The sequence below is a fragment of the Malurus melanocephalus genome, unplaced genomic scaffold (genome assembly GCF_030028575.1).
Source record: "Malurus melanocephalus ecotype Western Australia unplaced genomic scaffold, MMel_1.1 scaffold_122, whole genome shotgun sequence".
Lineage (NCBI taxonomy): Eukaryota > Metazoa > Chordata > Aves > Passeriformes > Maluridae > Malurus > Malurus melanocephalus.
This window is the reverse complement of record NW_026623354.1, coordinates 1,198,756-1,212,261: the sequence shown is the minus strand read 5'-3', so window position 1 is coordinate 1,212,261 and position 13,506 is coordinate 1,198,756. Positions and strand designations below refer to the sequence as shown.

Below are 13,506 nucleotides of genomic sequence, written 5' to 3'. Positions count from 1 at the left end.
AAATAGTATTAAATTAAGTACAAATTAAGCACAGGATGGGTGAAAAAGGTAGATACATTGTCATTCTAAACTTTCCTTGATCATGTCATGTTGAGTCACTCTCAACCCTAAATATAGTTTGCCATTGTCATGTTCTTTTTAATTTTTCCCTTACATCCTAGCATGTTTTGAGCACTCAAGACAACTTTCTTGAAGAGAAAGACTTAAAGTGACAAAAGTCTTTTTCAGCTGCTGTTCAGATCCATACTTCCTGCTTAACAATTTGGAAGATTCACTTAAGACTAACTTTTTCAGACCCAAACATTTCAGAAAGAGTAGGTTTAAAAAGAGGGATTCYTTTAGAAGTGATTCACATGCAGTTACTAGTTTAAAATGTCCCTCCTTTGAATGGATTATTTTGTCTGCCATTTTTTCCATATTAACCAGCTTTCAGTTATTTTCAAGCTCGTCTTCTCCACTATGAAAAATACWTGCAGTTTACTGTGTGACTTACTTGCCAGGTCCAGTAACATTCACGGAAGCCTGGTTTCATCTCATTTTATATTTTACTTCATCCTTGGATTTTCAGTTTGGAATTATTTTTTAAATWATTCCTTTCAACAGCCTGTTTTCATTTTATGAACCTGCTAAACTTATTCCTTCTCATTGTTTCTGCAGACCTTAACATTTACTGTATTTTATAAGAAAGAGGAGAAGAATCAACTTCCAACAAAAAAAAGCCCAAAAACCAAAATACAAAAGCAAAAAAAAAACCACCAGAAAACCAACTTTTTGGTGGAAGGTGCAGGGAGATGCAGAACTCAGTCCTGATTTTGGACAGGCAGCACTGACCTGGGTCTGCTGCATCCCTGCAGGAGAGGACCTGACATGTGGATGTCTCTGGATTATATCCCCGATTCCCCCCCAGCTCCAAAATTATGAAGCGGAGCTACGCAAGGCATAAAAATAAGAGAAGCTGAGAATTTATCACAGTAAGGAAAGGTTTGTCATAACAAGCAATGACCCTTCTCTAACCACTGTGACCCAGTTGACACCAACCCAGAGCTCTCAGCTGTCTGTGGGTGCTCTGAGTTAATATCTTGCTGGGTTCAAACGAGTTCCTTCAGAAGGACATTCCCAGKGATTTCATTGTTACCGAGCAGTTCATCCACAACAGAAAGGATGTGGGCAATAATTGAGTTCACTGTGGCAAACTCACTCTTCCTASGAGAATTAAASCGTCCCTTTAAGATTTGTTTCCTCAGTTTGCTACTCAGTGTTCSTAACAGACAGATTTGAACTTTAAACCTTCCTTCTTTTCGTTTGTACTTACAACAGTAATTGAATATAAAGAGCACAGAGAGTTCATTCCCCATCCCTCATCTTAAAAGTGTTTTATAGTTACTAATAATATTAGTTTATTTGTGCCCATAAGCTTTAAACCTAGCCTTCCACAATAGYGTGCAATACTGATTGAAAGGGCTTAGATCAAATTATTCTAGAAATTGAGCAGCTCCAAACTTTTAAGAGCTACTTTTAAGCAAGAACTGTCCCTATCATGCTTTTAAACTGCTAACAACAGAAAGCCCTGACATTCTTCTGTCAACATTTTCCCGAACCACAAATTGCTCATGCATTAGAAATTCACTTGAAATGGCATAAAAAGGCTGTGAAATAAATGTATTCCTGAAGCCTGGGTCTGGAAGCCMGTGTAATTTCAGAAAACACCATACAGGCTGGAAAGACAGCAGATGCAAGGACTGAATTTAACTACAGATGATAACTCAATTTATTTTCTCTGTAGTCTAGTAACTCAATAAGTCTTTAGCAGTTGTGTAAATAAACAGATGGATGCCATCAAACGCCAAAGAATGATAAATCTGATTGGTCTCTGTATAATTTTGGACAGCTTTACCCCAAAAATAGACAGTATAAGCATYTTCTTCCAAGAGTGTGATAAAATAAACATGGGAAGGSAGATTATGGGCAATTTCATTGTCCCAGTAAYGAATGACACTTTCCAYGAKGCTGGGACTAAGRATCAGSACAGATCTCAATGWAACTCTTTTTAATTGAAGATTGACTTCTGTTGATTAAAGAAAAAAAGGTGCTTTTCAAGGGATTCAAAGTGACAGTAAGGAGAAATAGGTGATGGGACCCCTGCTGAAAGATTTAATTCATATATAACTTTAACTTTGAAAGGTTTATRGTTCTAATTTAGCTGTGTGCCATCTGCTCCACATAGTATGTGTTGACTGAATATAAAACCAGACCACCAATTTCACATAGGAAGGACACTTATCATCCACTGTGTCACTTGTACAGGGATTTGCTCAATTTACCTCATTTTGCACCTCCACCTAGACATCTGTTGAATCCTCAGAGTTTAACTGCACAAAATTAAAAATGATGCTCCGTTCTGTTGAGGTGTACAGTCACATGGGCCCTACCACTGCCTATTTTCCATATAAGAAATACTGGATATCTGTGCTAAAAGAAGGAGAACAAAATGCTGCTTTACAGCATTATCCGATCATCAGTGTTTCCATTTGTGTAAAATAAATAAATCATACTATTGATCTTTTTTCCATGAGATTTCCATTAAAAGCTACGTAAGTATTGTATACCTTTTCTCAGCACAATTCTCAAGAGAGAACTTCCCATGTTTGTAAGTTGCTTTTATGATTCTTTTTATTTTCCTTTCCTTTGTCGACATCTGTATTTTCATGTGAAAAGAAGAAAAGCACATGAGATTTCTTTCAACCAGGGAAAGCTTATCCTTGCAGAGGGCCTAAGGCTTTGSCTGGGAGACAATCAAATTTGAAGGYCTRAGTTTACAGTTTTTAAATTCAGAAAGCCTGTGAAAATGGCTAAAAATCATCAAGCAACAAAGTGGGCTGTCTTTCACAGGCAAAGACAGGTAAGAGCCAATAAGAATTGTCAAAAAATGAGTTTATCAAGATGAGTTAGACCTTGCAAAGGTTCAATAAAACAAACGTGAAGATTTTCACTGTATATAACTGAGAGACCTAAAAAGGACAGAGTCATTATGCAGAAAGAATGAAGCAGAGATCAGGTATTTTYTAGATCCTGTCCCAGGAGTGAATCTGATGGTTTTTGAGGAGGGAGATAATGTTTATCAAAGACAGTACCATCAATATGGATAATGGAATGAGGATATGGAAACAGAAGAAACAGAAGTTTTATGAAATGACATTATGGTAATCAGAACACTAATTCTGTARGAATACCAGAAAACAAAGGCTGGTAACAGGGAAATTTAATAATCTGTCCTGTCAGATGCATACAAATTGAGAACAGTAACTGCTGTTTCTTTCAAACTAAACATGGTCTAGATTCAAGGAAAAATATATTCACWTATTTACTGATCTATTAATCAGACTCAGCTATGAGGTACTTTGCAAGAAAGAATAATTAAAGGCAGGTAAACGGATAACAGGTCAAAATGCAAGAACATTTCATCAAAGATTGTGCCAGAATGCCCTGATAGTTTTCTACAATAAATGAAATTATTTTCTAGGTAAGAATATGCAGAATATTTTCTGGATTTCTGAAATCTTATACTGGGAGAATTTATCAACAGATAAATTATCAAAAGACAAGACAGAGGAATTACAGAGAGTGGATAATGGCACAAAGGAGAGAAAACAAAGAATAATTTTGAAGACAAAGAAGGCTGGTGAAGACGTAACATGGAAACAAGTGTCAATATTTTTACTGTTCATTTTTGTTTTCATTAAAGAGTTTGGCATTAAAGTAAYTACATTTAAACATTACAAATATCACTATGTACCATCACTACAGAGAAGGCACAGAATATAATCCAGAAAGAGATGCATGACCCCAAGAAYGTGAGGAATGTATATGCACTCAGACAAAACAGCAAAATTCAAAGCCATGCATTCTGGAAACAAGCAGAAAGTTATACTCTGAAAGTTTACTGTTTAAGGAAGAAAGTAARTTGGCTGGAGAAATACCAAGTTGGAAAAGGAGGAAAATTGTTTTAAAAAAGTAAATGTTGAAAGGAATACAGCAACAAAATGTTAATGCCATCGGGCAATGCCAGATGGGACTTCAAATGGCACTCTGAGAACAACCTGGTCATGCAAGGTAAAAAGAGATRAACTGAAGCTGAAACTGGGACAAAGTGCTACAAAGGTGTTCAGGAGACTGCAGAACAGGTTTAGAGCAGACCTCATTTTCCTTGGCAAAATGAAGGTGATGAGATACGATTGCTGTGGATTTTTTTCTTTAATCAACAGAAGTCAATTTTCAATTAAAAAGAGTTACATTGAGATCTSTCCTGATTGTTGGTCCCRGCATCATGGAAAGTTTAATTCATTACTGGGACAATRMAATTGCCCAYAATYTCCCTTCCCATGTTTATTWTRTCAYACAAAACATTGTGGGCAATGGATAAAAACAGTAAAACCCCAGGTTCTGCAGGTGAGCAGGTAGGATGGTTGAAAAGGAGTTTCTTTCCAGATTAGAGCCTTTGATTTGAAGGTTTGAGTTCTGAACATGRCCAGAGGCTTTGGATCATGAGCATTCATCATTGCTTCTCTATTCCCATGACAACAGGAGAGATGAAATCACCAAATCATCATCTGGATGCAACCTGAGAAGAGCTCAGAGCCCTCCCCAAACATGGGAAGAGCTGGACATGGCTGTGCCTGCACTTCACAATGTTCAGAATTTTACACCCTCTTCAGGCATCCTTTCAGTTCCCTTTATGCAACTAAAGCTGAAAAAAAACCCAAAAGAAAAAGGATTTCGGATTTCTAATACTCTGGAGAAAGAGACAGTGACAGTTTCGGATTGAACGATGAATAACTAGTTGTCAAAGAAATGTTCACAGTACTTAACAGTTTTTATTAATATGGCTCATTTTATTGAGTCCCTCAGGGCAGGAAATCCAGTGATACAGTTGTAAAACAACCATCTCCACCTCCTCTATTCTCCTGCTCTTTTTTTTTCTTTTCTTTTTACTTTTTTTCAGCTGATGGCTCCAAACTATGCAGGTTTTACTGTCCAATCAATAAGTTACTTTTGCCAAGATGTGTGGAAGACACATTGCTAACGTTATACTGCATGTCCTTCGTGTTAAAATGTTTATAKTCTTTTCAAGTATTTTCTCCAGAATTTAAAGGAATCAAGGTTCTATGGCCAGAATGATGTAAAAATGAATTCATTACAGAACCATGTAAAATTCTGCAAAAGACCAGACAAAATCAATACCTCATTCTTCATCACTTACAAAGCTTTCTGTGCTAAGGACCTCTGTATTTTTCAAGTAGACTTCATCCTACATGTTGCAGAAATAATTGCTTTAGGTTTGGGCTAGAGAAGGGGTGGTGGTGGCTACCAGGTCTTATTATCTGCTTTGTTTTTTCTATTGCCATAAATATTTCTTAAGTAATCATCGGCACCATCTGCCACTTAGCACTGTGTTCGTTTCACAGTGTCAATACTATAAACACAGTCTGCTCCCTCGTTTGATGCAGTGCAGAAGGATGGAATTAAGCAGAAAATAGTCACTCCAAAAATAGGCCTCACTGCTCAGAAGGAAGCAACTCCTTCAGTTAAACAATCTTGGGAATAGATGATTTTAGTTTACACCAAGTCTTAGAGTTGTTTTGTTCAGCATCTCTGGTTAACTGAAGAAAACTCCAGATTTTACAGTCTTTCAGTGTCAGTCAGTTGAAGTTACTGCTTAATATACTAATTAGAGTTTAGTTTTAGTTATTCATTGAAACTCTCACGAAGACCATTTTGATTTTCTCCAACAATGTTAATAATTTGTTTTTTGTTTTTTGAGCATTTAATTGGCATCAACACAATCACTGAAATTACATTTCTATACAAAATGTTCTAGGTCATGCCTTAGGTTAGACCRGAAGATGAAACCCACTCTCCACAGTCTAAACAGCAGAAGGAAACTCAGAATTTTCTGTTTCTCATAGCTTTTCCTTCATTAAAGCAGAGATTTAAGCCCCCTCTGCACCTCTTCATTACGGTGTATTTTCTGCTACATCTTTTGCTTATATTTTTCTACCAGAAAATCTATACTCATCCTTGTAGCACTACTGATTTTATKGGGTTATTTTGCAAGTATGAAAGGAGTGAGCAAGGAATGTGTTTSTGGCAGGTAGAAATTCATGGTATGTATGTCTGCAACCAGTTCACTGCATACTGAGATAGGTACACACATGAAAAGCCATAATCCATGKTTTTGTTTCCAAGGGTCAGGAAAATGGAGCAATATAATTAAATACAATACTCTATAAAAACTATTAGTTAACTCATATTTATGTTAATGTGCCTCTTATGATATGCATTAGGGTTTTTGTATTTTAATCAGAGAAAATTATAAATACAATCAAGAAAGCCTTGTTACTGTTTTCAACCAGAGCTAATTGTCTTGTAGAACACTTAATGAGTCATTATTCATTATGATGGTGAGGACAGGGAAGGCAGATGGCATGGTAGTTTTATTGATTCTCTGATCCTACTGTAGCTTGCTGATTAAGTAGGATTGAACGCCACAGTTAGTGTGGCCAGAACTACACAAAATTCTGGTTTGAGTCACACAAAAATCTGGTTTGAGTCAAGGAAATAAGACAGGAACTTTCAGAGGCCTGGCATCCTAATTTATACTTAGAACGATGGAATATTTCACGCGGTCTGCCATTTCAGTTTCCATTTAATTTCCAAGCATTATTTTATGGATTAAGTTGGATTCACCTCACCCAGCCATAGCCACTGAGGTGTTAGAGATCCACTGAGGTTTGACAGAGAGCCATTTGTGCACCTGCAGAGACCATTCAKCTCATGCCTTAAGAGAATCTCCTTTACTGGGTGCTCTACCACTGTTACCCTCTTGGTAGACAGGAAAATGCTGCTGTGTGAAAGTAGCATAACCTGCAAATAATTCAGAAATTACACCCCTTGATTCTGAATTATTTCAAGATGCTTTAATATTCCCATTTCTCTTTGTGCCCTTATCCAAAAATGATGCAAACATTGTTTTATAAACTTACTGTACAATAATTCAATACCCCAAAGCAGGGGATTTAGTTGGCTTTAGCAGTAATGATGACATAGTCACAGTTCTTTTAACAGAATCTATCACATTACCAAGCTTCTCTTTCTGAATTGCCCAATATATCACTAGAGTTGTATGAAGACCTTGAAGGAGTTATTCTTGGGCCTTCCACAGCTGATAATTCATAGGCACCTTTTCCTGCAACAAGTTATATATTATCCTCTTTTTTTTTTTGGTCTAACTTGCTTTGTTCAATCCCCCTTGCGATGTATAATTCAGTTCTTTCTAGAGATCTGGTTGCAGCTGCTCTCATTATTAGATCTGCTTTGATATTAAGAAGAGTTTAAGCTATTTAAAGCATGGGGTCAGACACTACAGCAATAAAAGATGATCTCTAGCTTCCAGTGTATAATAAAACTTGTAAGTCACATATGAACTACACTGGTGCATTTGTATTAATATACACGTGGATCCTACAGACAATTGCTATTTTTTGAGCCCTCAAATTTTGATCTGATTTCACAGGGGCAATGCAGTGAACGGGACAGGTAAAGAGTGAAGAAAACACATGTTCTATCAGACAATCCAAACCTGAGAAATTAATGTTTTCCATTGATCATTCTAATTTATACTTTTGTTCTAATGTGTTTCATTTAAAAACAGTTGTTACTTTACAGAAGTGCAATTGAATTGYTAGCTTACACYCAAAAGAAAATGCAAAGTATGCTGKGAAACACCTCATCTACCATGAWRGMAACATTCAGTGACTTCACAGATCTTCAGGATATTTAATTCTACAAATAGCTGCTTCATTGAAAAAATCCCTTTTGAAAACACGAATCACAATGACTGGTGTTCCTTTTCTTAGAATAAACTCACTTTTATCAATATTTCAACTGAATCCACGCGATCAATCTGTACAAAATCTACCTTAAATTACAGATTAGTTTTAAGTGGTGCAACTGTTTAACTTATAGAATTAGCACTTAAAGCTAAAACCATGTTGTTGAAAGTCTGTGAAGCTCTGAGTATTTTCTGCAGGAAGCAGAGAACACACAGATCTCCTCTGGGACATATGGTCTCTCCTAGAGAAGTTTTTGCTGTGCATAGCCCTTGGCCAAAGCCCACCATCTGTAGCTTCAACTTTTCTTCCAGCTGCTGATAAAGGTGAAGTATAGAACATATGCTGCACAAAGAGTAACCTTTACATTAGGGTTTAGTTTATTCGTTGGTTTGTTGGTTTGGGTTTTTTTTTTTTTTTTTTTTTTTTTTTAATATTCAGAGACATTTTTCAACCAAATATTTGCAAATGTAAAATTGGGAATAGTAAAACTCACTTTGGATCAAAGTCAGATCTAAAAAATTTAGGGATACAACTAAGACCTCCAGTGGAGCATAGATTAGTTATTCATGTAAAGAATTTGTTTTCTTACTTTTGGAGAAAATGTGATGCAGAACAATAAAAACACAGGCATTCCCTTCTTATATTTGGGATATATGTATAGACGGACTGAAACCCACACTTTCCCACTGTGAACTGGGAAAGAGTATCACTGATGTATCATTTAAACAAAGATGCTTGACACACTGTCAGTTTCATCCCAGAATGATCCCAACGAGCTGGAAAATGGCTTTGTGCAAGTAATAGAGGATTCTAATATTACTTGGCAAGACATAATTGCTGAACACTCGACTTCCACCCACCTCAATATCACCATTTTTGTCTAACTCAGGTCGTAAGGGAAACCAACTGCACAGCGAACGTGTGTGCTGAGTGGAGTTTCCACATCATTTCCAAAAACTTGGCAGAGCTCACAGCGTCTGCTCCCAGGCAGCCCCAGGGAAGAAGCAGCAGGTAGTRCTGCAGGACAGGAGTGGAGTGAATTAGCAGAGCTACAGGTGTGCCAACAAACCCAGAACAGCTCCTGCCTGGCCCAGGCATGGTTAGAGCAATCCACGAGTACCACAACTCAATATGCACCAGAAAAAAATGATTATAGCCACAAAATCTAATATACTCTGATGGCTGAAGCAGCATGGCTAGACATCGCAAGCAATTCTATTTSCTTCTGACCTTGAAAGAAATGAAAGTTGTTGGACTAAAATTTTATAGGATTAAAGCATCTATATGTTTCTAAACACTAAGTGGCTGACAGATACCATAATAACAAATAAATGAACAATATTCCAAATATATGCTTACAAAGCTGGTGGAGGGCAAAGCAATGAGAAGCCAGAACTGAGTAGGACAGGACATGTTTAAAAAGGAGGTRCATTCTTTCACAGGTTGAGAAATGTGCAGAATGACACATCTGACATCATCTTGAGCCCAAGTCCTGTTTCAAAACACCTATTCCCCCCATGCTTTACACACAGCAAAGATCAGCAATTACTTAAAAACCTCCTTCATATGGTAAATAGAAGCTGATTATGAAGAAACTAAATGAATATATTTTTACTGTCAGGATGCACATCATAGGTAAATTTGAAAACAATAAAAAAACCTCCCCAAAAAACATTTAAAGCTTCARTTTCAACAATTACTTTTAATTTCCTTTCATAATGTTTTTTCTTGTTGCAAGACTATAAACACCTTCATTTCTTTTTCATTTCCTTAAAACATGAACAGGGAATAAGCTAAACATCCTTCCYCTCTCATTGCTCTCTTCAGAGCACTTACATTTATATATTTCTTCCAGGAAATGTATTTGACAAAGCATCAGTAACACTTTTATTTTCATAGCACTTCCAAAAATGATATTCAAAGCCATAAACAGCATTTTAAGAACTAAGTCCTCATCTCAGAGCTCAGAGGGAAAAAAAATATAACACCCTCGCCCTCAAAAAATGAACGAAAACTCCCAAATAAATAACAGATAGTGATCAGGCCAAAAGAGAACACCCAGCTGAGCTTATTTCCAACATAAGTCAACTGAGTTTGCCCTCATCATTACTCAATACTTTTTAATCTCCTAAATGGATTTTTGAAGGTTAAAAGGATATCTTTTTGGCTCTTAATGATAAAAGTTAGCCTGAAAGCATATTTTCCGGTTTCTTCCTGCATTTTGGGCACATACCATGCAGTCTACAATTCCTTACAAAGGTGGTGATTTTGGCACCAGCTCCAGTGAATTTTGAACGAGTAAACTGGCCACWTGTGCTGTCACATTTCTGTCCTAACTTTCTTCTCATAGCTCTTTTCTATCAAACCAATGTAGGAAGTTAATGAAAGGATTTTAAAGGTGTGGTGGGTACCTCCTGTTTGGGAAGCATTTTATGAGAATGTTTTTGCACAATGATTGCCACAAGRAGTGCTTCCAGATAATTCAAGCACTGCTTTAAAATGAGCTGGGATCACTTCCAAAGTGAACACCTCCCTGCAGAAGGTCTCACTCACACAACTCCAGGTTTTATCTGACAGTCATTCTGGGAAATACTGGTATTTTAATTGACTCCTGGACAGCAAAGTGTTGGGATTTATGGTGTAAACTGGACTGCACTAAATTTTAGCCTGAAGTGAAAATACTCACTGSTATTCCCTGTACGGCCTCATTTGCAGTAGTTTGAACTGAAACCATGGAAGTGGCTGCATATGAAATTATTTTCCCAGAGAGAAATGCTGGGGCATATTGACATGCACARGTATTGCTTCAAGAAGTCCCAATGAGATGTGGCTGTCCTAACCACTGAGCTTTTTATTTGGCTGTGACACCAAATTTTCAAGAAAAATTAAACATTGCGGCTAAACCTGCAGCTTGACCTGCTTGTAACCAAGAGCTGGGCTGTTATTTTGGATCTGTGAGGGTCATTTTGCCCAGGCAGGGTGTGCAGAAGGAGACAGACACAGCATTCAGCAGAGCAGCCTTACCTGACTGTCCRGGTGGTGGAACTCCCGAGGCTCCCCTGGGCAGACACAAAAACACCGTCAGGACGGCGGCTCTGTTTCCTGAGCACGGCTCGATGGCGATCGGCTTCGGAGCACCCTGCAGGAGGAACACACCCATGTCAGCCTGGATTTCCACTCCATTTTTACTTGCAAATCCTTAATTTAAGGCACGCTGTAACAGTAGGAAGGTATTTTTCTTAATTAGTTCTTTGCGTTTGAACAGATTGTCCCAACCAGTGTTAATTGACTTAAAAACGGGCTCTGACAGCCCATGCTGCACATCCAACCAAACAAAAAAACAAATGAAAATATCACAAAAGACAACAAAATTTTACTGAATTTTTTATAACTTGCTAAATGTAGCCATATCAAATGGAAATTTAGAAAACAGTAAAACCTTTTGATATAGACTTTTTGATCTGAGAGTAGCAAAATTTCCCCTATTATATTAAGAAAGTGAAAGATTTGTGCTTCAACAGCACCCATTACCCAACCTGCCTAACTCCAGAACTATAAAATGAGAGCAAATTTATATTATAGACCAATAACTAGAGATAGCAAATCCCTCCTGAGATCCCCAGGCCAGGAATTCTGCCTTCTCTCTGCCTGTCCTGGTAAGCAAATGATTTCTTCAAGGCAGGACTTTCCTGATTTCTTTTGCATATGCAAAAAAGAGTTCAGTGCTACTGTATTTACATGGAATTAGAAACTCTGAAAATGCTGCCTGTGTGATTATCACCTTGCTTTATCTTACACAAAGCTATGACAGCAGTGGTTTTGATGGCAGGGGGTTTGTGCTGTTACCAAACTCTCATTAACTCRTTAATAGATCATTTAATTTGCAGTTAGCCTTCAACTAAACGGTTGCTGCCATATTGTTCTCAATTTACCAAGGACAGCAGGAGCTGGGAAAAAGAAAAAATCAAAGCAGTCTACAAAGCCGTAGAAAAATAAGCTTCTAAGATGAAAATTTACAATGTTTCCGCATTTCCATGTTTCCAAATTTTGTGTTTACTAAGAGATAGGCATTTCATTTTTGAGGGCTTCAACATTTAGTCAAGCACTGAAGATATTTCTAAAAACATCAGGTCAAAATCAGCATAAGCATTTCTTCCCTTTTTTATTTGTAATTTTTTCAAATGTCTGTCATGTTCCAAGGCAAAATATGAGTGTGACGTTTGATTCAAAATTCAAAGGCAGAAAACTTTCTATTTACATACAAAATGTGATGTACACAAAAATGTCAACTGACTCAAGTAGTCTAAGAAAAAATGATATTTTAGCCAAGCTAAATACACTGCAAAGTACTAGATATAAGGAAAACAAAGGCCCTTCCATCATGTAAAGCAAYTATCCTTTTCTATTTTTCTACCTCCAAGTAACCAACATTTATTACTGCTCAGTGAAGATAAGGAAACAGAATATAGCAATAAATTGTACAATAGATAAATACACTACTTTTTTAGTTCATGGTCATATTTAAAAGGCATTTCTGTAGACAGCATCAAAAACTTGGGCAAAGACTGACATCTAATTTTAAACTGCCATGATACTGGGATTGACAACTTACATTCACCAAAAATCTTTACCAAATGATGAAAGAGAAAACTAAAACCCCAAAAGCTTCAACTGGTAWTATTAATGTAAGTAATAGAGCATTTGAGTAATCTTTCCTGGCTTGTCACAACAACAAATCGAAGAACTATTAGAAAAGGCAGAGGAAAAAAAAAAGAAATCTTCATTTAAAAATGTTATTCTGAATAGATTTTATGCAAATCCACAATTCAAAGGAAAAAATACACCATTATGACTTTTAATTTGGTGGYTACTTTATAATAAATCCAAATAATGATATTTTCTTTTGCGGTATAATATAAATTCTCTGATCAACAGGCCCTGTCCTTCTCTGTTTGAAGTTCATACTAATGCTCTTCAAAACACAATTGGAGGAAATGACTTCTGATAAAGGACTTCATCCAAACATAAAATACAGCAAGAATCTTGTGCCTATTTATTCTTTATAAAAAAAAATTATGACTGCAAAAGCAGATGTCTTATCTTACCTCACATCATTCAGGYTCCCTAGCAAAATAGCACAGTAGCATAGAGCAAATGATAATAATTTAGATACCCTAAGGTTTGTCAGTTGTTTAAAGATAAATACATAATCATGAATCAAAGTTATTTCACAGTGACATAACATGTTCTCTGAAATGTGCCATTTATCATGCATTTTCCACGGGTTTTTTGGAAGAGATAAGGCACAAGTTTGTTTGCCCAAAGCAGTAAGCTACCATGATTTACTTGCTAGAATTATCTGGGCCTTTTTTCCCCTTGTACAGARAGTGACTTATATTTTTTTGCAAAAAGCTCAAATGACAATCACAGATTAATAAAACATTATCAGTGGAAAACATAATAAACAAACACTTTTTTAATAAACTTTCACACCTTTCTTATACACACTGTGACAGAAAGAGATATGTCAGTTGGGAAGATGAAAAAGAAACTGGAAGAAAACTATGAAGGAATAAAAGAATATATATTATTATTGATAGGGAGAGAAGAAGAATAA

At 36.5% G+C, this 13,506-nt stretch overlaps 1 protein-coding gene across 2 annotated transcripts in view; it reads right to left on the bottom strand.

Moving 5' to 3' along the window:
- ATRNL1 (attractin like 1) overlaps positions 1 to 13,506 on the bottom strand; it is a 415,015-nt gene that overhangs the window by 37,655 nt on the left and 363,854 nt on the right. For both annotated transcript variants that reach the window (XM_057370287.1, XM_057370289.1), the window contains one exon: positions 10,914 to 11,028. In XM_057370287.1, the coding sequence (XP_057226270.1) occupies positions 10,914 to 11,028 (115 nt within the window). The remainder of the gene's footprint in view (positions 1 to 10,913; positions 11,029 to 13,506) is intronic.